This window comes from Chelonia mydas, chromosome 2 (assembly GCF_015237465.2).
Source record: "Chelonia mydas isolate rCheMyd1 chromosome 2, rCheMyd1.pri.v2, whole genome shotgun sequence".
Lineage (NCBI taxonomy): Eukaryota > Metazoa > Chordata > Testudines > Cheloniidae > Chelonia > Chelonia mydas.
The window spans coordinates 170,568,337-170,595,365 of NC_057850.1; the positions used below are offsets into that span (position 1 = coordinate 170,568,337).

A 27,029-nucleotide genomic window follows, 5' to 3' on the forward strand; every position below is an offset into this window, starting at 1 on the left:
AGGGGGGAAGGCAGAACAAAGAAGAAACAAATGCAGAGACTTTAAAGTGTTTGTGACATTACTACATTTTAACTGAAAAAGTTCCTCCAGCATTCCAAAAAAATCTCAAAAGTCTCAGAAAATACTGATTTTGCATTTATGGCACTCGAACAAAGACTTGTTCTGATTCCTTGCTTAAAAGCAGCCTCCACCTTCAATTTGCAGCTGGAGAAAAGAGCAAGTCCCCATAGCAATTTCTTGAGAGTTAAAAGGTCAGTTTTTGGCAACATGCAAACCTGCTTTTCCAACAAGAAAGACACACTTAAAACTTCAAAAACTGGCGATGGGGCTTTACGTTGCTGGAGAAGATGGGGAGTGCAAGTGGTGTTTAGAAAACATGACTCTGGCAGACATTTAAAGTGACACTACTGTAAATATTTAGTATAAGCAAAAGTGCTGTTGTTTTTAACACCTCTTTTTAAATAGTCATATTTCAAAGCTCTTTTGTACTTGAATAGCTGTATAGTGTTTTACAGGTATGATGTCATAATTCTGAAATACAGCTCTGCAATCCATCTAAGCATAGTTCCAATTTCCAAGTACTGTAGCTGTGAAATATGACTTTTATCAGTAGCTGGCAGTGATTTTTGGCAACATCTGTTAAATATATGTACTGTAGAGTCATACTATTCCCACTGTTAGGAGGGAATGACACTTCCAGTATGAACCAGAAGGTGGGACTGGACAACAGGGAATGAATCACCTAGTAACTTCCCTGTAATGTTCATTCCCTCTGAAGCACCTGGCATTGGCCATTGTCAGAAGACAGGATTCTGGGCTAGATGGCCCATTGGTCTGACCCAGTGTGGCCATTCTTAGGTTCTTATGAACCTCCTTCTTCATTGCATATAACTTTGGGGAAGAAATTCTATGGAGAAACTTGGCATAGTTAGTCTCTTCCTTGGGGTAAACTTCTCCGCAAGTTTGAAAATATTTGGTCAGGCTGTTTTTGACATATAGGATCGCAAACACAAGAGGCACTCGCACAAATGCTTATTCATATGAGTAGTTTTTTTCAAGGCAGCTGAGGAATTTGAATAAGTGCTGATCAAAAACTGAGTAAAGTCCTAAGGATTAGGCCCAATAGGTCTCTTCATGTGAGTTAGCATTACTGAAGAGAATAATGTTTGCAAGATTGAGCCTATGCACTTTTAAGGTTTTCAGAATGTTGTATTCATATTTTCTGAGCATGTGTAATGGAAAATTTTGCACCATTTAATCATTCTTTCTTTTTTGATAAGACTATAAATGTTCAGTGTCAGAAGTGGGAAACATATTGTTACAGCCTTTCCACTGGAATCGAGGAAGAAGAGAGGGAACAGATCTTGAGATCCTTTAAAGGGTTACCCAGCACATTTCAAGAACTTTTTCTGACATTGCATCTTAACTGTGTGTTTAGCACTTTCAAAACCATGTTTTCAACAATAGATAACACCCCTTACCTTTTCCCATGTGAATGTGTCTACAAAATTGTTAATCCTAAATACATAGTGTGACAGGGTCGGGCCAGATGGCTACAGGAGAGTAATAGAAGGCAGATATATTAGCCCCAGGCTAAGTAGGTCCCTTTTCCCTGGGTAAGGTAACAGGGAAGGTTCCAGAACAATCAGGAACCTTCTGGAGACAAGACAGGCTGATTAGAACACCTGCAGCCAATCAAGAAGCTGCTAGAATCAATTAAGGCAGGCTAATCAGGGCACCTGGGTTTTAAAAAGGAGCTCATTTCAGTTTGTGGTGTGTGTGTGAGGAGCTGGGAGCAAGAGGCACTAGGAGTTGAGAGTGAGAATGCGGACTGTTGGAGGACTGAGGTATACAAGCATTATCAGACACCAGGAGGAAGGTCCTATGATGAGGCTAAAGAAGGTGTTGGGAGGAGGCCATGGGGAAGTAGCCCAGGGAGTTGTAGCTGTCGCACAGCTGTTCCAGGAGGCACTCTAGACAGCTACATTCCACAGGGCCCTGGGCTGGAACCCGGAGTAGAGGGCCGGCCCAGGTTCCCCCCAAATCCTCCCCAACTCCTGGTCAGACACAGGAGGAGTCGACCTGGACTGTGAATTCAGAAAAATGGCCAAGCTGAGGGCTGCCGTGAAGCTCCAAGGTGAGCAAATCTGCCAATCCGCAAGACCCACCAAGGTAGAGCAGGAACTTTGTCACAATAGCAACATGTGTCCAATTTGTGTTGAATAGATTATCTAAAGTCACAATGTGTTGTATTAAGTACATTTCGTAGTTCAGGTTTGCAGTAGTTCAGTAGTCCTGTAGTTGTAGTTCAGAGTTGCAATAAGGATTTTGTAGTTCAGGGTTGAAGACACATTATTATTATAAGCAAAGGTGGTGGTGCCACCTTTAGTGAAGATTGGCCAAAGGTTCTCATGATGAGACCCTGTTGTCAGTTGCTTATAACTTTGCCAATCTTAAACCTTTCAGGATGAAACTTTTCATGCTGGTTGTCTGCATCAGGCTACATTTTTCTGAAAAAGTGTCAGCAAAAATCCAGCCATTTCCAAGAGCTGAGCAGGTCTAGCACCTCCATGCTTTAGAACAAGTACTTGAAATTTGCCTGGGTGGTTGCCCCCATGCCAGGGACGTGCCTTTTGCTGTTCCTGAGACAATCTAACCAAATTTAGCCAAGTTATAAGCCCTTTAAAACTCTCAGTCCATATATGCTCAGTGGAGACTTGTTAGAGTTTAGCTGCTTAATTCTGCAGAGGTTCCATCTGTATTGAGTATGATGCAGCCTAGGGACATAGAGGTTTATCAGGTATTTCCCCTGTAAATGCTTCTGTGGGCTGCTGTGGTGCTGGACATCACTTGTAGCAAGAACCTTGTCTCTCCATTGCTCTCAGTATTCACTCTGCAGGTTCCCAGGCATCTTGGAGAAGGAAGAAGCCTGACTTGAATGCAAGAGGACAAGAGCCAGACTGGGAGGTGGGGGGCAGTGTTGAAGGGAGCACATTGGGACAAAAAAGTAGTTTGCTCTTTAAAATACCTAAGAAATTGCATTCTAAAAATTGACATTAATAGAACATTAAGGTTGCAAAATAAAACACTCAAAATTAGCAAATGCCAGAATTAAGCCTCCCTTTGTGTTTACGATACAAGTATTTAATTACAGGATCACATGCTGTTTTTTCCACAGGACCCCTGCCTCATTCAGTGCACAGGATAGACCTATTCAGAGGATGAGTCAGGGTTGTGAAGTGAAGGAGACTGTTGTCTGAACGGCCCCTGCCTGATTTGTTACAGAAGTTGGAAGGTGTTCAGTGAATGAGGCAAGGGACTGCAGGAATAGAAATGATGGCTTCATGGTTAAGGCAGTTTAATTCTGCTCTGGATAGTTGGATTCTATCTGTGTCTATTCCACAGAGCTCCTGTGTGATGCTGGTCAGCTCACTTAAAGCAGACTTTTCACAGGTGGCCGTTAACTGTGTGGTCCTCATTTTCTGGGTGCCTGACTTGAGACCCTGGGGCCTGGTTTCCAGAAGTGCTGAGCGACTGTCAGCTTCAGCGGAACTCAGTGGGAGCTGTGCTTCGAACACAGAAACTGCTTGATAATGCTAAGTACTCTGAAATATCAGGCACAAGTGTTTGAAATTGGGCACACAAAATCAGTGGACAGTTTTGACCTTAATCTCTCTGCCTCCATTTTACACATATAAAAGGAAGATAATATCACCCCCTCATCTCATGGGGTTGGGGGGTGGGGAGGTTGTGAACATAATTTAATTAACATTTGTGAACAACTCAGATACTATAGTGATGTTATAACCATAGAAAAATCTATATAACCATAGAAAAAAATGATGAGGAAATTGATAATTCTGTGTCCAGTGAACAAGGTGCACTAAATAAAGTTTGGGATCACGCTCTGAACAAAATATTGACTAACTGGTCATTAACTGAGCACTATCCATCCTGTGCATTGAATGAGGTAGGGGTCCTGTGGAAAAAACAGTACGTGTTCATGTTATTAATGACTGTAATACAATGCCTACATATAAGGGGCTGAATGAAGGTTACATAGACAACCTTAATTCTGTCATTTCCTAACTTTTGAGTGCTTGACTTTGCAGCCTTAACATTCTTTTGACATTGGGGTGTGTGTGTGCGCGTGCGCGCATTCATGTATGACGTGAATTAAGACGGTGCCTCAGGGTTCCAATGCAGAACCAGGCCCCATTGTGCTCGACACTGCGCAAGCATTTAAAAGTACACATGCTGCCCTAAAGCGCTTACATTGTAGGTTACAACACGTAGATGAAACAAACTGGGGGGGAAGGGGGAATGGGAGGTTGGGGATGAAATAAGAGTGAAACAAGCCTCATCTTTTTGGTCTGTGTTTGTGCAGTGCCTAGCCCAATGAAGTCCGTATTATGGGGATACTAGATGCTACTGCAATACGAAAAATAAATAATATTTTAGCACAATAAGCATAGGTTATGGCTTGGCTTGTCATTGTCAGCTGGCAATGAAATAATCTGTCCTGTCTACTAGCTGCAAATTTGAAAGATGTCACTATTGCTATTGGTGACAGCTAATGGAGATTCTCCGTTAGCTCACTAGCTAGAACTGCTACTTTGTAAATTTGAAAACACCTGTTTTGCATTGCAGCTGGGAAGAAGTATGCATTCTGCATTTGGCACAAAGGAGCCAAATGAAACAACATCCAATTAGGATAATCCTTTATTTGGCATTTACTCATTTGGTTACCTTCCTCAGTCGTGCAATGCAGTACCCCTGCTATATATAAATCGTTTGTCGGGATGCACTTATATGTAGTATCTACTACTTGAACAATGATTAGATGTTGAACTGCTGTAACACTTCTTGCTGAGAGGCAGTGGGTCCTAGTAGGATGGGCTTGGAGGTGGTAGTCACTTCCCATGGCATTAATGTTGCCAACTCTACTTTTTTGCAAAAGGTTATGGGGTATTTAATAAACCTAAGAGGTTAGAACATTGCTTTTTTGGCATCCAGAAATCACTGTTAGCACAGAGCCCATAGCATCCTTAAGGGTCATCAAATAAAATTCATAGGCAGTAGGTTTAAAACAAGTGTAAGCAAGTACTACTTCAGACAACACACAGTCAACCTGTTTAACTCATTGCCAAGGGATGTTGTGAAGGCCAAAAGTTAAAAAAAGAATTAGATAAGTTCATGGAGAATAGGTCCATCAGTGGTTATTAGTCAAGATGGTCAGGTATGCAATGCCATATTCTGGGTGTCCCTAAACCTCTGCTAGAAGCTAGGTCTGTGTTCCAGGGGATGGATCACTCAAAAAATTGCCCTGTTGTGTTCACTCCCTCTGAAGCATCTGGTACCGGCCACTGTCAGAAGAAAGGATACTGGGCTAGAGGGACCATTGGTCTGATCCAGTATGGCCATTCTTGTGGTACCATTTTTGCCAAGTCGTTCTTCAGCATCTGGGCCAAACCCTGCTCTCAGTTGCACTTGCTTCAATCAGGAGTAGCTCCACTGACTATGATGGAGTTACTCTGCATCTAGCAAGTTTAACTGAGGGCAGAATTTGGCCACATAACCCACCTTAAAATTGATTTTTGTGTTTGTTCAGGAGTCCTCTGGGATCTTTTCCAAGGATTGCAAAGAGCTGAGAAAACACAGCAGCTCTTTTTTCCCAGGATCTGCTCCTCTGCCTCTCAGTTGTATATGTGATTGGAGCAGAAAAGTGAAATTAACAAGATCTGGTTAATTATAGCCAGAGTTTGCATGCTCTGGTTAATATCACTTTGCTGCTAGGCTGAAGTGAAGCTGAACATCCTTGGAGAAGATTTAAGTAGTGGGGGAAAGGCAAGCTGAACTGTAGCATAAGTTTGAGTAGTAGGAGAAGGGGTTGGGGGGAGGAGGGAGCATGAGCTTTAGCAGTGGAGGGTAGGGCTTGTGCTTCTACAAGGCGCAGCTGAATAGATTCCGAATAATTTTCCCTTTGCATTTAAGCTCCTTGTGTAAAGTACTAGAAGAGGGAAACTGACTAGAATTATATATGTGTGTGTATATATATATAGAGAGAGAGAAACAATTGCTATAGGAAATTGATTAAACTCATAGGATCACATATTAGTTTTCCTTCGGCCGGCACATGGGGAAAAACCTGGATGCTGAAGATCAGTTTCCCTCTACACACATAAAGAGGGGCACAAATCAACTGGAAAGGGGAGACCGAGAGAGAGATGATGCAAATGAGAGTAAAGTGGACCGAAAGTGAGGCCATCTCAGAGGATAATCTGTCCTCAGTGAAGTTCCCAAATCCCTCACAGTTACAGGTGGGTGAACATCATGAAGCATGAGATATTATATCCCTTTTAAAATTATTTTAGCATTAAATATTATAACACTGGATATTAATGCTATCCACATAAACATCCAATCTCTCTTTGAATCCTACTAAGTTCTTGGCCTCAACAACATCCTGCAGTGGTGAGATCCACAGGCTATTTATGTAGTGAGTGAAAAAAGTGTTTTCTCCTGTCAGTTTTCAGCCTTAAAATTTTACTTAATATCTCTTTGCTCCTGTGTTATGAGACACCGAGAACAGAGGTTCCCAGTCTACCTTCTCTATGTAATTATTTTATATACTTTTATCTCACTTTCTCTTATTTGTCTCTTTTCTAAAGTAAAGATTATTTTCAATCTCTTTTATGAGAGTCTTCCCAGGCCCTTGATCATTCTTGTTGGATTTCTCTGAAACCCCTGTGGTTCTACAATATCCGTTTGGAAATGGGGTGACCAGTACTTCACACAGAATTCCAGAGGAGGCCCTACTATTGATGGCATTATAATATTATCTATATTCTATGTCTCATTCCTTGTGCATCATCACATCTGACAAAAATATGTTGCTTACTGGAGCTGGTAAAAGGCAGGACAGAATTCGAGAATATGTTTGGAAATGAGCAAGTGGAACACAGTATGTTTGGGGATACTTTACAGGAATCACTTAACGCAGGAGGCTGCACAGATCTTACTGTTTGCATAAGTAGAAAGACACACTCACACACCAGGTAAGAGACTTTGTTTACTCGACAAGCTTTAAAGGTGTTTTGCCATATTATTATTCATCTTTATTTTTAGATCTTTACAAGTCAGACATAAAAACTCACTTTGGGCTGAATTTTTTCACACAGTGTAAGGTCTCTGGCTAGTAGTGTGTAATTGTAAATAAAAGGTTTAGTTTAAATCAGTATAGTCATTTTCAAGATCTAGGAGCACAGAAAAGAAACAGATGTCTCATAGGTCCATGTGTATTTTTGTGCTATTTTAAATAAGACCGTAACAGCCACTTGTAGTATTCATTTATGGATTTTAACTCCCTCAATATGCAGAGAAATACTTTGTGGACAATGGGTCCATTTCGACATTCACTTTCACCCAAGCAACTCCATTAAGCCAACTTCAGACCTGAGACAATTCCAGTGAAAAACACCCTGTTGGGAGTACGTGTACATTACACACTTAAACATGAGGGGCCTTCTTCTCCACTGCTTTGTACCATGTAACCTGAGCAAAGTGGGTGTAAAGCACTACCTGATCAGTCTAGCTGCATTTTATACCCCCTTAGCACAATTATAAATGGCAGTGGAGAATTACAATAGGAACAGAAATCAAATCTTAATGTAATGTTGGAAGTTGAGTCTAATCCTAAGGAGTCTAATCCTAAAGTGGATTTCTATCTGTAGTCTCTTCTTATGAAATCTACATTTTACAGAATAATGAGATTCAGTTAGATTGTTTTGGGGATTATCCATGTTTTGAGTGGAAGGTGGTAGATGTTTTACACACACACAAACAACATGGTCTCTGCCTCTAAATCAAGCAGCATACAAAGGGTGGGAAAAGAAGGATATAAAGTGAGTGTGTTTGTGCACTCGTGTGTGTTCATACATACATATCAGATCTCTTTGTAGTTATAGTCCCTGCAGAGCAAATCACTTCAGACTGGCTAATTTGGCAAATGTTATTGGCAGAGTTATAGCCTTGAAACTAGGTAGTAGCGCATAATATAATGTTTTTCCAAGAAAAATATATAATAGTGTAGCTAAGGAATCTAATACAAAGCTTGTTTCATATTCAGAACATAAAATATGAGTGTTAAGGATAAATAACTATTAAAACATGTATTTAGTATCAAATAAGATTTCCTGTATATTTAATACACGTATGCCACCTGTTTTAGGACTAAAAACCTGCTTAGCCATGACTTTAGTTTAAAAGGTGTTTGCTATAAATGTCACTGAACTACAGGTAGAGAACTAAGACAAAATACTAGAAAAATTTTCTGGTGTCTTACAAAGCCTAGTTGCACTTTCTATAGAATTCCTGGAACAAGAATACCGCATTAAGAGAAACAAATTATGAAGAGTGAGAGTGTCCTCTTTTGTAAATCAGTGTAGTTCCGTTGACCTCAGTGGATCTATGTCAATGAGGATGTAGCTATACCACGATAGTCTCCATAGTGTAGACATATCTTTACATTTATCCTGAATGAAGGGCAACTATTATGCATACCAGATTCAACAACGTTTTACCCAACACCCAGCAGAACAACGTAATGGCTGATGATTTTATTTGGGCTAGAGACCTTGAAGAACACATTGAAATCCTTAGGAGGTTTTGCTGAGAGAAAGAAACATCTACGCTGAACTTTAAAAAGAAAAAGAAAAAAAAAAACCTTATAAAAGTTGTCTGTATTAGACACAAGTTGAACGAAGATGGTTTAATTGTTGATTCAGATAAATAAAAGTCATAGTTGGATTGCCCAATCTAGAGAGATCTATGCGGATGAAAAACTATTCGGTAAGGTTAATTCCAAATCAGCCTGTGGTCAATAAACCCTAAAAGGAACTCCAGGGCATTCCCTGGCTTTAGGAAAAGAAGCATAAACAGGCATTTGAGAAGTTAAAAACATTGCTCACCAGTTTTAAATCATTATGATTTAGCTAAGCCATTTGTACAGCCTGTAGATGCATCTTCGGAATGACTAGGTCACTGATTCAGGAAAGCACTGAAGCACATGCTTAAGTCCATCCCTGTTCACAACAGCACTAAAGCATGTGCTTCAGTGCTGTCAGAGGGATGCTTTTCTGAACCATTGCCTCAGTTCATTCCTAAAACAGGAAGAGTATTCAGTTGCAATTGTATCAAGATCCCTTAACAATGTGTAAAAAGATGACACCCAGATTCGAAATGAAGGGGGAAATCTGGGCTCCACTGAAGTTAATGGCAAAGTTTCCGTTGACTCTAATGGAGGCAGGGTTTCACCCAAGAGCTGGCAGCTGTACTTTGTTGGGTCACTGAATCCTGCCTACCTCAGTTTCGTTGCCCTCGGGTCTTTATGCAACAGTAGAGGATAGTGTGACAAAATATGTAGCTTTATCGGCTCCACACCCATCCAGGGTATAATATTGCCAATCATAATGCAATGCAATTTATTATTTTTTAAATCACTAAAACTGCTGGATGGAAGACGTGCAGTACAAATTTAGGCATTCTACAGGAGTAGAACTTAGAGAGAGAAGCAGCTACCTTCCCCACAACTGACAAGCTCAGCAGAACATATATATGCACAGACTTATGGCTGTACTGCAAGCTTTTATGTAAATAAGTCCTGCTGAGATGGCTGACCTTGGAGGAGTCAACCAGCTGTCTGTTTTATGAAGGTTTTGGGTGTCCCCCATGATCTTTGTCAAATTGCGGTCCAACTATAAGTATATGTATCTGTCTATCTATATGTACATAAACAACATATATAAAAAAGCAAAGAATTTTCCTAACTTTGAGTCACAGCTGTTTTGTGGTGAAATCCACAGCTGTGTCTAGAAACTGGATAACCTTGTTAATAGGACAGCCACAAAGTAGCCACAAAGTTTGGTTTTGATTATAATGTCTGTTTTTCTTCTTCTTGAAGTCAGTTCCTTAAAACTTGATGTGCTCATGTAATTGCAATGTAGTTCTTTGCCCTGTTTTACCTCCAGTGCAGGATGTTTGAAACTTTAGAGAGGGGGGGAAAGAAAGAAAGAAAGAAAGAAAGAAAGAAAGAAAGAAAGAAAGAAAGAAAGAAAGAAAGAAAGAAGCACATAATATTGAAAAATAAATGTCACTGAGATTTTTTTTTATCATTAGATTTGAAATATCATTGCAAGTTAAAGGAGAGTTACTACAGAGTTTTCTAACCCTTCCACCACCACCACCACCAAAGGACAATAGGCAAAAGACAAACTACATAGTTTCCCCTTCATTTTACAGTACAGACATTCACCCTTTTCTTTTCTTTTCTTTTCTTTTCTTTTCTTTTCTTTTCTTTTCTTTTCTTTTCTTTTCACTCTCTCACAGAATTTTAGAAAAATTATATTAAATATGAATTCTACAACCAAAATAGAAATAACACTGCATCAAATGTTATATATTTTCTCTTCTTTACATGTACTGGGAAGAAAGAGATGTGTGCTTTATTCATATTTATGTGACTGCTATTTGTTATTGCCAAGATTTTTTCATTAACTAGTGATTTTTTGGTGGCCAGTGTTGATACCCAACTTGAGACACCTTAAAGGACCTTGATTTTGCAAAAGTGCTGAGCACATAACCTCTGAAAATCTGGTCGATTCAAGGTGTCTCAAGTTGGACACCTAAAAATCAAGGCATCCAAAATCACTCGTCACTTTTGAGTAGTTTTGGATTTCTAGCTCTCAGAAATAACTACTTTTAGGAGACTTTTTTACACCAGTACTTTTAGGTCTGCCACAATTGATAAATTTTAGAATTAAAAGTTCTTAAATCTGTGAAAAGATTAAAATGCTCTGCAGATTTAAGTCATATTTTTTAACTTTTCCCTTGATGCATGCAAGTGTTGGCTGACCCAACCGCTCTGTAGGGTCTATAGCAACAGGAGCCTTCTTTGTTCACATGTGAGATTTTTGTTTTATATTTTATGGTCTGTATAATCTGTGTTTAGCTACTTATTCAACCTTGGAGAACAGGTACCGTAGCTCTTTGGCTGTAGGTGTTTAACACTCTCAGAGCTGGAAAAAACTGGCTCAGATTTTAGCGATCCTTTTCATTTTCCAACCGTCCTGTCCCTTTTTTCCTGTTTTAAACAGTCATAAAATAGCAACAACACATTTCTTATACACCAGGCAGCAGTGAGTCATTTTACATGGAATTATACCTAGTACCATTAGTAATGTTAGCATGGAGTAATCCAACACGCCCCATGCACAGGAATTTTAAAAACCGTTTTAGAGCACGTTCATAAAAAATGTGTCCATCATTTTCATTAGATTTTTCCTCAGTTAGCTTGTTGCACAGCATTCTGCTAAAAGACACCAATTGCCTGTGTGTGTATGTGTGTGTACAGTGTAATCCCATCACACATGGTCTATAGCAGTGGTGGGCAACCTGCACCCATCCACGTAATCCGCTGGTGGGCCGCGAGACAGTGTTTACATTGACCGTCCGTGGGCACGGCCTCCCACAGCTCCCAGTGGCCGCCGCACGTCCCAGTGGCCTGTGCTGCTTCCTGCAGCTCCCATTGGCCGGGAAGGGTGAACCGCGGCCACTGGGAGCTGTAGGCAGCTGTGCCTGCAAACGGTCAATGTAAACACTGTCTCGGGGCCTGCCAGCGAATTACCATGATGGGCCACAGGTTGCCCAGCACTGGTCTGTAGGGAACCCAAAACACAGCATGTATACTGTATGCAGGTAATCTGTGATATCAGCATTTGAACACACCAGTTTTGGCTGAATATTCAGGATCCACTAAAATATCTTCAGTTTCCAAGTACTCTAACCAGCTGTTAAAGGCATTCCCCATTTGATAGGGGGAATGGGTCAGTTAACGTTTACTAAAACTTCATTGAGGCCTGTTGCATGAGCGGTATCCATACTTCTTCATCCCTATCAGATTAGATGCTATTCTTGCCTTGGTTTCTATTCTCAAGGTGACATTGGGTGCCTCGTCTCTTCCTGAATCATGATGTAATGAAGTACACAGTATCAACATAGATATAAAAGGTTAAGTCACAGCCTGAGTCATTGGGGACGAGAAGGACTCTGCCCCAGAGACTGCTCACAGAGCCATTCTATCTGAGACAGCCAGATTGACTTAGAGGGCACTGGGAAAGTACATGCAACAGTGGCCTTGATTATATCTCTGAATGACTGTGAGCTCCTCTACATGCTGCCTTCAGTCTGCTGGCTAAAAGACTAAGCCATGGCCCCATCACTGCCAATCTACACTAGGGTATACAGTGATATAGCTGGTATTAGGTCCTTAGGTAAGGGAGAACCTGGACCTGGGATTGTGGTTGTCCACTGAGCAGGAGTGAGAGTTCTTTGCACCCTCTCCTCTCTTGCACAACCCCATAGGACCAGCCACAATCTTGCCCCGGAGTATATTCTTGAGATTTTTTTTTAAAAAGTTCCTTGTTGCTCCTGGCCTAGCTACACTAGGGTTACGCAGCTAGATGTGGTCAATATTTGTACAGTGCTTTGTACGTGCCATGTAAGTGCAAAGTACTGTTGTTATTACCTCAAGCAGGACTTTTAGTCAGTGCAGTGGTGCTCAAACTTTTCCTGTCCCGTCTCCTTCCCCCCCCCAACCAGTAATGGAATCTGTCCACACCAACCCCCCTCCATTACTGCACGGTTGGCTCAGCAGGGGAGCTTGGGCTGGGGGGCTGAACTGGGGACGAGGGAGGAGGTGGGCCTAGAGACAGAGCTTTCCTGGGGGTGGAGAGGGAATGAGGGCAGAGCTGGTCTGAAGCTGTGCTGGGGGCAGACCCTGGATGGGTGGCACTCCTCCCATCCTCTACTGAGGCTGGCCGGTGCCCTGCCGCATAGCCCCCTGAACATTCCTCTGCACCCCCTAGGGGGGCACACCTCAGTGGTTTGGGGACCACTGCATTAGTGCCTTGTGGATTATTACCAACGGGAATGCTTTAAAAACACACACAGTATATTACATGGTGTGGAATTACAACAGAGAGAGGACAAACCTTAGGAAAAATCACAGCAATCTTTAGGAGCTCAGACTAAGAGAAGACATTGCAGACACTAAGCAAGCAGGAAGAATAGGGGAATGAAAGGGGAGGTGGAGGACAACTCTAGTGATTAAGTGATTTTCTTTTTAGTCAGGTGAGTGAAGGGCGTCTGCATCAACACATGCTACACACGGTCTTCAGTGAGAGAGTTCTTGAGAACAAAAGCACCATAATGAAAAAGTATGAGTTTGGTGTGAGGTCTTTCAACCATGCAAACATTTTGTCTTGGCCCCTGGTAGGGCCAGATGAGATGAACCGGATGATTTGTGGGGGTGTTGTTTTGAAAGGACAACAGGAAAAATCTCAGTAGCCTTGCCTTGCCTTGATCCCCCTGCAATAAGAGAAAGCAATGAGAGGCTGGATTACTGGATTCGTTAAACTTGCCACATGCTAATTAAGATTCAGGAAATCCATTCCAGATTCTCATTCAGTGTCAGCAGTTTTGTGTATCCCGATTCTTTTGGACTTCACCATCAACTGTATTGTTCAGCAGTCTGAGTGATTTCTCAAGGGCAGCAAAAGAGCTGCTACTCTCTGTTCTCCAAGATCCCTCTCATCCTTTCAGCTTCCGTCCCACCCTTTTCTAAATCATAAAGAGCAGCCAAACCCTCCTGTTGACAGCATCTTATGTAAAGGCGACCTTGAGCCCAGCCAGGTCATCTTGTCTAATAAGTGGTCTTCAGAAACAGTTGGAGAGAATTGTTCTGAGGCAGGAGTGTGAGCTAGTTAGGATGTCAACTTCATGGCTCTATAGAGGTTGCCATTTTTGAGTTGTTCCACTGAGATCTACTAGCTAATTGATACCCCTTCTTCATATGCTGCCTCACTAACTAATTGGTCAAATTTGAGTGGTACTGTGACCCCATGCACTTGGGGGTGGGGGGGATGACCCCGTGCAACACCACTCCCACAGATTTGGCCCAGCCTGCACACCCTCAGAGGGGCTGGGGCAAACCCAAGTGCCACTGCAACCCTGGAGGTGGTGATGCCCTGAGTGGGAAGCTGAGCCCAGCCAGCCCCGTGGGATAGGAGCCAGGAGAGAGTGATTGGTGTCATGTTCTCTCATAAGCACCACCCCTTGATGTATCCCCACCCCACAGCCTGGCAACACCACATCTCCCATACTTCCTGTGTGCCCTCTCCAGCTCCTCTCCGATTTACCCTTCCCCACAGCTGTGCGATTCCAGTTTTCTCACGCCAGCCACATATCCCCAACCCCTTCTGTCCCCAACCACTTCCTCCAGCCCCCCACTTTACCCTCTGCCCCTCATGGGCTTGCTGTCTGGGCTGTTTGTTTTTGGGGCCTTCAGATTTCTGCCCCTTCCCCCAGAGTCCGCTGTCCTTATATCATTCCTCCAGTCTCACACTGAACCCCTACACCCTTCTGCCCTCTGGTTCCTTCCCAGAACTCCCAACTCCTTCCTCACCAAACCACCAGCCTCCCCAATCCCCACACTTCACCTCCAGGCCTGCGGATTGCACCCCCTCCACCTCTTTCCCATGAGCTGTGGGTATGTGTGTGTGTGTGTTTTTGGGGGGGTCTTGGCTCAACACCCCTCCTCCCAGTTGCTGGTGGGGGGTCCCCAGTTGTTCATATATGGCTGGAGAGTCTGGAATCTTAGTTCTGATACCTCCACTCTCCTGCTGGACTCTTATGGGGGGATCAAATATGTGAGTAGAAAACTTTAGTGTTTTATGGTCTTGTAGCTTATGTGAAACAGTTTAACATTTTGAGAATGAAACGTTATGAAGTCCTGAACAGTTGAATTGCCATGTTTGAGCTGTATAATTCGAATTTCAGGGAGAAATTCCACAATAAAAACCTGCACTGGGGCCCATCTTTGTGTTCTTCTGCCACTGGGTGGAATATGTGTTGTCAGGCAGCACATGAAAATCATGATATCTTATTCTCAGTTCTTGCAGTAAGGTACTGAATAAAAGGGAGAAAATACAGAGACAAGGATTCTTCCTCTTTCCAGCCTCACTCCCCTGCTGAGTTTTTTTTAGAGCTTCTTATGCTATTGCTACCTTCCAATATACACCACTTCCTACGAAGATGGGAAAAGAGTCTGTTTTGTCTGCCATGCTGCTAGTTGTCTGTCCAACTTGTAATCTAGCGCACAACTTTGAAATGCCAAGTATATTGCTGTGAAAGAGTTAAGTCAGTAAGTCATGCCCTCTATTTGAAGAAAGTGGGGTGAATACAGAGGGTCTTATGGGACAACATGGTGGCCATTGTAAGTCATTTGCATTATTCATGCTGGATATTTTACAGTTGCATGGATGTAGGAATAAAGCCTTCTCTTTGATAACGTGTGGGTTACTCAAAGCAGATGCGAAGAAAGAGAACATCTCTGTAGGCTAGGGTTTATCATTTTCATTCATCTTACTGGTGGGTGGCAGCTAGGGCCATCTTTGAATTGTACTTGGGAGAAAAAAGCATATAACACATCTCCTGTTTCCTTTTTAAAGTGCCCATTTCCATCATGAGATCTACTGATGAAAAGCGCCACATAAGAGCTAGGTGGTATTATTTTTAATATTATTGTATTGGGGAGCACCAATATAAAATATAGCAGCACTGTCTGACTGCGTGCAACAAACCGTTGGGAGTCCATTAGTTTAAAAGGCATCTTAAAGTTGGAAGTAAGATACAATGTTTGTGTTGTTTTCATGTATGTGAAATGGGGAGTGGAACGTGGTAATCGTTGGCTAAGAGAAGGTCCTTCTTCAGTGCGTGTGCCTCTCTTTGGCGGGATTAAGTCGAGAATATTACAAATGTTATTCGCTGAGCTCCAATAAGTATAAGTGAACAAGTTGCTCAGGAGCACTGAGTGCAAGTAGAGCTCGCTAGTGGTGGTCTTGCAGTTTCTTTACTATCCCGCAAAGATCCAGATCCAAAGGTCCAACCTTGACATTCCACTGCCGGTGTCTCAAGGCACTGATATCACAACAGCCATACTACCTCATCAAAGGAATCTCTGTTTGGATTGCAGGCTGTCCAAAAGAACTGATTGTAAGAGATCTTTTATGCACCATTCCTTTTAGGGCTAAATTTCACTCTAGGTCGGAGATGACCGTGTGTCAAAGGCAGTAACATATAAGTTTTTAAGAACAGATTTTAGCCCTTAATATCTTGTGGATTAAAACTAATATCACTTTTTTTTAGTATGTAGGACCTAACGTATAGTGGCCAAAGTTTTCAAACCCGAGTGCCTAAAGTTAGGTTCCTAAATTTATATTTGAACACCTAAGTGGCTGGATTTTCAAATGTGCTGACCACCTGCAGCTCCTATTGAAGTTAATTTTTATTTGAACTGGTGCAAGTGAGAAGAGGATCAAGCCATTTGTGTCCCTACATGTTAAGTAAATATTATAATTTATTCCCAGAACACACCAGGAATAAAATACCAAGCACTTAATTCACATTATTTGAGTATTATATTTGTTGACCCAGAAGAACTGGGTAGCATCCTTGGGACTGTACCACCTAAATTTTGGATTACGTGTGACTTCGGACCTCCACCTGATTAATCTGTAGTATCTATAGAAACATAAATGCTTAGTAGGGCTACACGACTGCTGTTTCAGACTGGTGTGTGACGTTGTAATTGTATGTTATTTTTAATGAACAGAACAGTGTAGTTACACTTAGTAATGTGTGTTCACTAAAAGGGAAAAGGGGTGTTAAATCATTGTGTTCTTTGATGAATGGCTTGTACACTGAAGAATAAATTGAACAAACTGGCATAGAGCTCAGTGAACATGAAATCAGCTATTAGAAGAAAGCTTGTGAACAAATTCTGAGCCTGATATGCATCTTTTGATTAATGTCCTATCAATCATCCATAGTGGCTACCTTAGCTAAGTCGTGCTGTAATCATTCATGGTTGCTTACAGGAACACTGGCAAGGACTGTAGGGCTGCAATAACTGAATATTATTACTGATTTCTCCCTAACTCTTGCTGTGAACAATTACTGTTTTCACTACATTCCTGCCTCCCTTTATTAAAAGAATACAATGCAAAATGAAAAGAGAGTTCCTCAAAGACTGGTAAAATTCTCCCAGGGTATTCTTAATGATATTCTGTCCTAAATGGGCAGACTATTGTAATGCGGAGTTCTCACCAGGAATAATAGTAATGTAATCACGTTGAAGCCGTCTCTTTATGGATTGTAGTCAAACAGACAAAATGTATAGTCAGATTAATGAACACAGGCTATCTGTAGAATTATTACTTAAAATGGTTGAAATGATTTGAATTATTTTTTATCTCAATGTTTTCAGTTAATGTGCTTAACAGTAACAGTAATTAAGACTCCAGACTTTAAATTTGCATTAAAACCACCTTTGACATTACAAGAAACCTCGATTCTTGCAAGTTATTATTTTTTTGTACACGCACGTGTCCATATGTTTTTAATTTGCCAGGATCTTTTAATTGATTCTTTTTAAGAGAGAGAAAAAAAATAAAAAATACATTTTTTGTGAATACACTTTTTCTCTTTTTTTTTTGGCCAGTGTGATTGTAAGCTATTGGCAAATGCTTGCAAGACTGTCCCATGGCCTTGTCAGAGGATTTAGCTCCAAACAATTCATTTCTAAAGCATGGCACAAAAACAATGATTTGGCACTACCTACTAGTAGAGAGGTCTTTAGACTGCTGTGTAATTTCCTCAGAACTCACACTAGTCTGGGAAATACAGCGGGGTAATGAAGTGATGACAGGTATTAGCATGCATAATGGGCTTTAATAGACATTTAGTGTTGTTTAACTAGAAGAGGGAGAAGTGCTTTCCCATTGGAATATTTCTACATTGAAAAACATTGATCACCAATTTCAGAGGGGAAAGGTTAATCCATCAATTTCTGTAACCAAACGGCACTGATGGAAATTCTTTAGGTGACATTCTGGATGAACTGAGCTTTCCATCTTTACAAACAAATGAGTGATATGACAAGCATGTTGTTCAAACCACATTTAACCAATTGATTTTCTCTCCTCTTGTAATAAGATCTGGAGACATATGAACGCGCATAGCATGAAAGGAATTGCTTCATACACGAGAACATACAGAGCTACTTATCAATAAAAGTACTAGCAAACATGTAATCGCCCATTCTTTTTCTTTATATAAAGTTTGTTATTGTAATAAATAGCTGTTATTGAGCTGCTTGCCTCTTATTTCCGATTTCCTGAATTTTATTTCAGGCAGCTTTGTGTGTATTGTTGGTAAATGGGAGTCTTTTTAATAGAAGAGTAGAAACATGATATTTTGCTATAATATCATTTTTGCTCTCAGTAATCAATTTAACCCAGATTTGGATTTAATAGCAATGTTTGTCATTTGTTGGGGGAGGGAGAAAGGGGGAGGAGAATGAGAGGGAAAGGGATAGCTTTTTGTCTATGCTACTTTAATAGCTGGAAATGTAAACTACCTGTACAACTCAACACAACAATGGTCCTTATCTCTTTTTTGTTTGTTTTTCCTCCTAAATTCAGTCCTGCTCTGAGTTTCACTTACCCTCCCACACCGGTATCCCTCCAGCAAATGCATCAGCAAATTATAAGTCGTCAGCAAACCCTAGGTTCGGCCTTTGGACACAGCCCTCCACTCATCCATCCTGCCCCAACTTTTCCTACCCAGAGACCTATCCCAGGCATCCCTAGTGTCCTGAACCCTGTCCAGGTCAGCTCTGGTCCTTCCGAGTCCACGCAGGTGAGAGCAAACAAAAGAAACCTTTGCACCTTGTTAATGTAAAAAATAAAACAAATCACATTGTCATGTTAGCAATTAATCACTACAGTCACTGAGAACCTTGGATAACAACTTTCTTGCGGCTATGGCGTTTGCAGTCCTTTATTATAAATCACAGGAGTGTATCTGTGATTTCTGATTGGTAGAATGCTTTCTGTCCCTCATAAATATTTCAGTGACTCCTTGTTCCCAACTGTCTCTCCTGAATCAGACAACTTAATCCAGGTGGGGAGTGGGGGAGGAGGGAAAGCATGTAGGAAACCACAGCGTTTTAAAGATAGGAACTGCTCATTCCCAAATCAGGCTAAATATAATGACTATACAGATGTAGGGTGACATTCTACTCTGCTGCACAGTGTAAATCCAGAGAAACTCCACTGATTACTTAAGGTTTTTACTGATTCGTGCAGAGTTTGATTCACTGGACCTGGATTCATCATTGTAGTTGCACTGACACATAACTGGAGGAGTGCAGTAGTGAATCAGGTTGATATTTTGGATTCATTATGGTTTATGTTGTCGTTGTTAATCATTATTTGTTTTTAGCATGGCCTAAGATTGGTTCCTTGTTGTACTGGCTGCTGCAAAACTTGGAGCTAATTCCTGCAAGTGGATCTGGACAAATCCCTGCAGAGCCCCCGTTGATTTTAATGGGGCTTCAGGCAGGTTCAGAGATGCACCCAGCAGATCTACTTGCAGGTGCTAGCATTCAGAACAGCCAAGGCCAGCCTTACGGGTGGGCAACATGAGCCACTTCCCAGGACATTGTGGTCAGGGAGGTGCCGTCGTCAAGAGACAAGGCGTGGGGAGGGCCTGGGATATGAGGCTGCGGAAGGGAGCTTGTGGCAATGGGAGAGATGCAGTGTGGGCCAGGGGCCATTTTCTCTAAGGCCAGCCTTGAGAACAGCCTGAGATACAAGAGGTGAAATGCTGGCCCCAGAAATATCAATGGAAGTTTTGCTATTGACTACAGTGGAGCCAGGAGTTTCTCCCAAGATTTTTTGGCCTATGGTTTTGTATTAGCTCTCAGATCTTCTCCTTATTCCACCACTATAAGTCTCAGAAAAATGCTGAGATTCTATCTACAGATGTAAAATAAAATATATAGCCCTTCTTGTAAGTAAACTTTCCTTTTTCTCATGTTAATTGCAGCTAATGCACAGTGATCTCACATTTCAAAATGGTAATCACCTTTTGAAGTCCTAATTGCGTGGAATATTGACGCCTTATTACCCTTCCCCATCCTGACAAAAGCAACAATGATTTATAATAATGAATTACACAGAGTGTATTCACTTATATTTTTCCCCCTCTCCATTACACGTTTGAATGATGCAGCTATTCTGCAAGTTAATGCTATGTAATTGAATACAGTATAATGGCAATAGCCAATATAATTAACAATGTAGCATCTCCAAATAAAGTTGTTTAGCGGATGCTGCATATTTCCGTTTGGAGCGCTGTGTATTTATCACACTCTAATTTTGTCTTTTGGGGGAACAATATCTGCAGCAGAATAAACCCACAAGTGAATCTGCAGTGAGCAGCACCGGGGATCCAATGCACAACAAGCGTTCCAAGATAAAACCAGATGAGGACCTCCCCAGTCCAGGTGCAGGAAACATGCAGGTACAGCATGCAGGTTTCATTAATCAGACTTTCATCTCACTGCCGGACAGAAGGCACATCTTATCTGTAGCACGTTTTAAGGCTTTGTGGCCCTTGGCCTAGCATACATGGATGCACACACACACTGCATCAGTCCATAATACCAAGGGATGATTATAGAATCAAATGTGAACAGTTATGACCTGGTTTGTTTTATATTTTTGCTGGGGGAGGAGGTGGGGAGAGACTTGCATCTGTGTATGTCTTTAGAGGAGTTTTCAATCCTCTGTTTGCTGTGGTGTATTTGGTGATAAAAGGTGAACCTGAGGCACTTAGGCCCTGCTTCAGCAGAGTATTTAAGCACATGCTTAAAGTTACGCACATGCTTAAATCTCATTGACTTCAACTGGGCTTTGCATGTGCTTCAGTGTTTTGCAGATTCAGGGCTTCAGCATATGATTCTGATCTCATTTGCGATGCTTTTTCACCAGCATAACTCTCTGACTTTGATAGAGTTACTTCTGATTTACACCAAGGTTGGCGAGATCAGAATCAGGTCCTCAGTCTTTTCACTGAATCCATAAAACCAAAACCAAAGTCCATCTAAATCCTACTTGGGGGTCTGAAGTAGAAAATAGCATGTCTTCATAATCTGAAACAAATGTTCAGAAAGACTCCTAACATCTGACTCTTAGCCTGAGCAAATAGCAAGCTGGGCAGAATGGGGCTCTGCTAGGAACTGAACCTATACAACCACACACATACACACGTTCTGGGAAAAAACCAAATGCATCCATCAAGTATCCTGAAAATTATCAGTCTAATTCTGGAAGAAGTTTCACATTCCGAGCCTATTACGGGATTCAGAATTGAAGTACATTTTAGACTGATGATCTTGCTTGCAAGCGCAGCCATAGTATCTGATCCCAATTTTGATACCCTTACTCATACTGAATAATATCTCACTCAGTCATAATCTCACTGAAACAATTGGGACAACCCATATAATTAATCCAAGTATTAGAAACAGGCCCTTTATGATTTTATTTTAATTTATTTCATTGTGACTTCCAGTTATTTTTATTAAGAAGTTTTGACCCTTCACCTCCCTTCTTCCCCTAACCCTCTTCCACCTCTCATTGATATCGAATGCCAGCAGGTTTGAATAATTCGGGACATGATCTGCCTTTTCTCTTTTCCTCTTCTATCAGTTTGTATAATAAGGCACCATGTGAGGAGGTTCCTGCAGAAATGATCTGCACTGGATACTTCTGGAAAATTTATTGTTAAAATAGGGAACCAGCTCTTAGAGAAATAGCCCATCTCCACTGTCTGGTTTACAAGGCCCACTCAGGGCTTCTGTGTTTTACATGTACGTGGGTAATGAGCTGAATCAAGAATAAATTAATCTAAATTGGGCTTTTCTTACTGTACCTTTCCTTTAATTTTGAAGTAATTCATCTTTCTTCCCCCTCTTTATCAGAGTTTCTTCTCACCTCTCTTCACACCTGGATTGTTTTTTGTTATTTTTTCCCCCAGGAACAGCCAGAAGGAATGACCCTTGTAAAGGAGGAAGGGGACAAAGATGAAAGCAAGCAGGAGCCCGAAGTGGTCTATGAGACGAACTGCCATTGGGAAGGCTGTTCACGAGAGTTTGACACGCAGGAACAGCTAGTGCATGTAAGTTAATGGTATTCAGGAACTGGGTTTTAAAACTATGTGACCTTTTTCATGGGGGTCAGGTTCTCTGACCCTGTGCTGAGTCAAGTTTCTTAGCTAACAGCGTTGCAAACTGGAGAAGGGTTTATGAGTTTCTGAGAATAAAGAAAACTGTGAGCCAGAGTGCTTGACCTGTTCAGTCAGCTAAAGCTTAGTGTAAAATTCAATAAAGTCTTCAATAGAGAGTGTAATGGCTCTGATCCTGTAAGCCAGCAAACACTATTTTGAGTTAGAGACTTTGATAGTTATTGAGTAATAGTAAGCTGGACATGAATTATTATTAACCTTTACCCAAGTTTGATTTTTTTTCCTAAAGGGATTATAACAATAGAAAGAGGAGAAGGGGAAATTCTTCCCTCCCCCTAAGGATTTACAGTTTATTTTATGTATCAATTTACTGTAGTATGTGCACTGAGGTGGATTACTTGGCTGGATATGTATAAACTGGGTTACTGCAGTCCCTTGAATTAAGGCAAATCTTGTAGCCTTATTCATTCCAGGTCAAAGGTTAGTCACACACACACCCCCCACCAACATTTTTTTTTTTTTGCATTGTTTACAACTGTGTAGTATACTTGGCGAAATATTGCACCATCAAGTATAAGAATATCTCTTAGCAAACACACTCTTCCCCTATTGCTAGCCCATGGCAACTCTATTGACTGTACCTCTGTTAAATAATCAAATAGCCAAATAGTAGAACTATTTTAATGATGAACTTTTAAAAAATGATCTCCTGTGCCCTGACTGGGGATAGAGATGCATACCAATGTTATCAGTTGAAGAGAACAGAGCATCAAAACCTTGATGTTTTGTGAAAAAACACCATACACAGGGCTGTGTATAATGCATAATTCATTCCTTTATCGGGCCTATAGTATTAAAATAAACCTGTTGATAAATGTACATTTTTTCATGTTTTTTTAATACATTCTAGAGCACTATAGGTCAGACTGTCCGCTGGTGCCCATCTACACTGGCTGACGATATTGCCCAGTGGGACTAAGGCTGCGTTAACAATTTCCCGTCAAGACATATTTAACAGTAACAAATTTGTGATGCAGAAATTATTGCTGTATCACAGATTAGAATATGCCAAGTAGTTCAAAAGTAAATTTATTTCAGTGACATTATATTTTCACATTTTTACACAAGTGTAATGGGATTTTTTTTTTTTGGAGACCGTGTGAATTATTTTTGAGCAGAGGGGTAATATTTTTTTTTTAATGAAGAGCAACTATTTCAACAGAAGCCACAAAGACTTTGAATTTAGAAAATTAGGGCCCAATCCTGCGGGCCGGGTCGGTTTGTTTTCCTGCAGTGTCCACAGGTTCAGCCGATCGCAGCTCCCACTGGCCACGGTTCTCCATTCCAGCCAATGGGGGCTGCGGGAAGCATTATTCCTGATATATGCTAATGATTGCAAGATTGAAGTATTAGGATGCTTGGAAAATGTTTCTAAATATTCAGAAATGATCCAGTGTTGATGATGAATCATTTCCACCAAAATGTTAGAACTAAAAGAGAAAGGCAGACTAAAAATGCCTTTGGTAGTGAAAAAGGAGGAAAGTTGAAATTGTAGACATACAATCTAATTGAACTCTGCTGTGCATGTCATATAGCTAACATATTATAGTATTAAATGGCACTGCAATGTGAGATTTTAAAAGTGGAGATTGTTACTGACCTGATTTGCAGAGGGACCCCTTACATTGGTAAGAGACAGCAGCAAGAATTACATGGAAATAGAATGTTTCTTATATTTGAAAGCGATGCTAGTATTTAATATGGGACCTCACAGCATTACAAAGAAAAAAGTTCTCTGTGGCAGGGACTGTGTCTTCATATGTGTTTGGACATGCTTAGTACAACAAGGCCCCAATTCTGATTGGGGCCTCTCAACACAAGTGAAATAATAAGAGCAATAATAGTAAATAATAATGATAACTGCCACTTCAAAGTAGTACAAATCAAACTACAAGAGTCAGCCTGATCCAATGGCTAGAGCACTGACCTGGGAGCCTATTCCTGACTCTGGCATTGATCTGCTATCAGATTTTCAAAGGTTTTTAGGCGCCTAATACTTTAGAAAATCTGGCCCTTCACCTCCGTGAGCCTCTGTGTCCCACCTTTTGTCTCTCTTAGATTGTGAGCTCTTTGGAATAGAAACTGGCTCCTACTATGTGTACAGACAGCACGTAGCACAATGGGACCCAGATCTCTGCGGGTTCTAAGCACTTCTGTAACGGATATAATAAATACTTACAACTGGGAATTTGGCCAACAGCATTTAATAAAAACAGTATATTAATGACAGGAGGAGATTTTCAAAGGTGCAAATTGCATTTATGTGCTTAATTCCCACTGAAGGAGTTAGGTACCTAATTAGCATTTGGACTAGGGCTGTCAATTAATCGCAGTTACCTCACACGATTAACTCAAAAAAATTAATCGCGATTAAAAAAATTAACGATGATTAATCACACATTTAACAGTAGAATACCAATTGAAATTTATTAAATATTTGTGGATGTTTTTCTACATTTTCAATATTGATTTCAGTTACAACACAGAATACAAAGTGCACAGTGCTCACTTTATATTATTATTTTTTATTACAAATATATGCACTGTAAAAATGATAAACAAAAGAAATAGTATTTTTCAGTTCATCTCATATAAGTACTGAAGTGCAATCTCTTTATCGTGAAAGTGTAACTTACAAATGCACATTTTTTTTTGGTTACATAACTGCACTCAAAAACAAAGTCTAAAACTTTAGAGCCTACAAGTCCATTCAGTCCTACTTCTTATTCTGCCAATCGCTAAGACAAAGAAGTTTGTTTACATTGACGGGAGATACTGCTGCCTGCTTCTTATTTACAATGTCACCTGAAAGTGAGAACAGGCATTTGCATGGCACTTTTGTAGCCAGTGTTGCAAGGTATTTACATGCCAGATATGCTAAACATTCGTATGCCCCTTCATACTTCGGCCACCATTCCAGAGGACATGCTTCCATGCTGATGATGCTCGTTAAAAAAATAATGCATCAGTTAAATTTGTGACTGTACTCCTTGGGGGGAGAACTGTATGTCTCCTGCTCTGTTTTACCCGCATTCTGCCGAATATTTCATGTGCTAGCAGTCTCGGATGATGACCCAGCACATGTTTGTTTTAAGAACACTTTCACAGCGGATTTGACAAAACGCAAATAAGGTACCGATGTGAGATTTCTAAAAATAGCTACAGCACTTGACCCGAGGTTTAAAAATGTGAAGTGCCTTCCAAAATCTGAGAGGGACGAGGTGTGGAGCATGCTTTCAGAAGTCTTAAAAGAGCAACACTCTGATGCAGGAACTACAGAACCCGAACCACCAAAAAAGAAAATCAAACTTCTGCTGGTAGCATCTGACTCAGATGATGAAAATGACCATGCGTCGGTCCGCACTGCATTGGATAGTTATTGAGCAGAAACCATCATCAGCATGGAAGCATGTCCTCTGTAATGGTGGTTGAAGCATGAAGGGACATATGAATCTTTAGCGCATCTGGCACATAAATATCTTGCAACGACAGCTACAACAGTGCCATGCGAATGCCTGTTCTCATTTTTAGGTGACATTGTAAACAAGAAGCGGGCAGGATTATCTCCTGCAAATTGTAACCAACCTTGTTTGTCTGAGTGATTGGCTGACCAAGAAGTAGGACTGAGTGGACTTGTAGGCTCTAAAGTTTTACATTGTTTTATTCTTGAATGCAGGTTTTTTTGTACATAATTCTACATCTGTAAGTTCAACTTTCATGATAAAGAAATTGCACTACAGTACTTGTATGAGGTGAATTGAAAAATATTTTTTTTGTTTTTTTACAGTGCAAATATTTGTAATCAAAAATAAATATAAAGTGAGCACTGTACACTTTGTATTCTGTGTTGTAATTGAAATTAATATATTTGAAAATGTAGTAAACATCAAAAAATATTTAAAATTAATGGTATTCTACTGTTGTTTAACAGTGTGATTAATCGTGATTAATTTTTTAATCGCTTGACAGCCCTAATTTGGACTTTTGAAAATCTCCTCCTATGTCTTTAATGTTATATTGCTTTTATTAAAGACTGCTGGTCAAATGCAGATGTTCCCCCTCTGAGGTTCTGACATTGTGTGCAGTGTGTGTCCATGCAAATTAGGGTAAGATAGAATACGTAGTTGTGTAGTGTGAGTTATATTAATTCTTATTTAATATTTATCTTGAGGTAGCAGCTGGAGGCCCAATCAGGATTGGGATTCCATTGTATTAGACGCTGTTCAGACCTCTACAAAGAATGTCCTTTTATTGGCATGAGTTTGTAATAGCTGTGTGACTCATGCATGAGTGAGTTATGCAAGTCTTCACAAACAAGTACAAATAAATTGGTTAGTCTCTAAGGTGCCACTAGTACTCCTTTTCTTTTTGCCAATAAAACCTCTGTGTCACACCATTCTACCATGTGCTCCATAAATTTCACATATTTTACAGAAAGGAGAGAGCTTTAACATTTTTAAATTGGAACTGTAAACGTGCCACTGGGGCAGGACTGAATATTGGCTACTCTGCATGAGACCACTGTAGTTTTCGAGGAAACTCCATATTTAAGTAAAAGACAGAGATCTTTCTCTAGCAGATTTGTTTTGTTTTAAGCTGCTGAGAGGTTTGCTATGTTCAAATGAATTCCAGTGCAGAGGGATTAGTGGGCAGAGTGCAGGTGAAGTTGTGTGAAGGGCAGGCTAAATGCAATTTATCACATAGATATCATCACTACTTGTGTGGGAGGAACATATTTATTTGTATTGATCTGTGTGTGT

The 27,029-nt window shown here is 40.7% G+C and overlaps 1 protein-coding gene across 7 annotated transcripts in view; it reads left to right on the forward strand.

The window, feature by feature from the left end:
- Nucleotides 1-27,029, forward strand: part of GLI3 (GLI family zinc finger 3) — a 242,973-nt gene that overhangs the window by 178,265 nt on the left and 37,679 nt on the right. For 5 of the 7 annotated variants that reach the window (XM_043540549.1, XM_043540551.1, XM_027821215.3 and 2 more), the window contains 3 exons: nt 18,600-18,816; nt 20,368-20,484; nt 22,003-22,143. In XM_043540549.1, the coding sequence (XP_043396484.1) occupies nt 18,600-18,816; nt 20,368-20,484; nt 22,003-22,143 (475 nt within the window). The remainder of the gene's footprint in view (nt 1-18,599; nt 18,817-20,367; nt 20,485-22,002; nt 22,144-27,029) is intronic. The other 2 variants (XM_043540552.1, XM_007058720.4) reach the window with 1 other exon arrangement.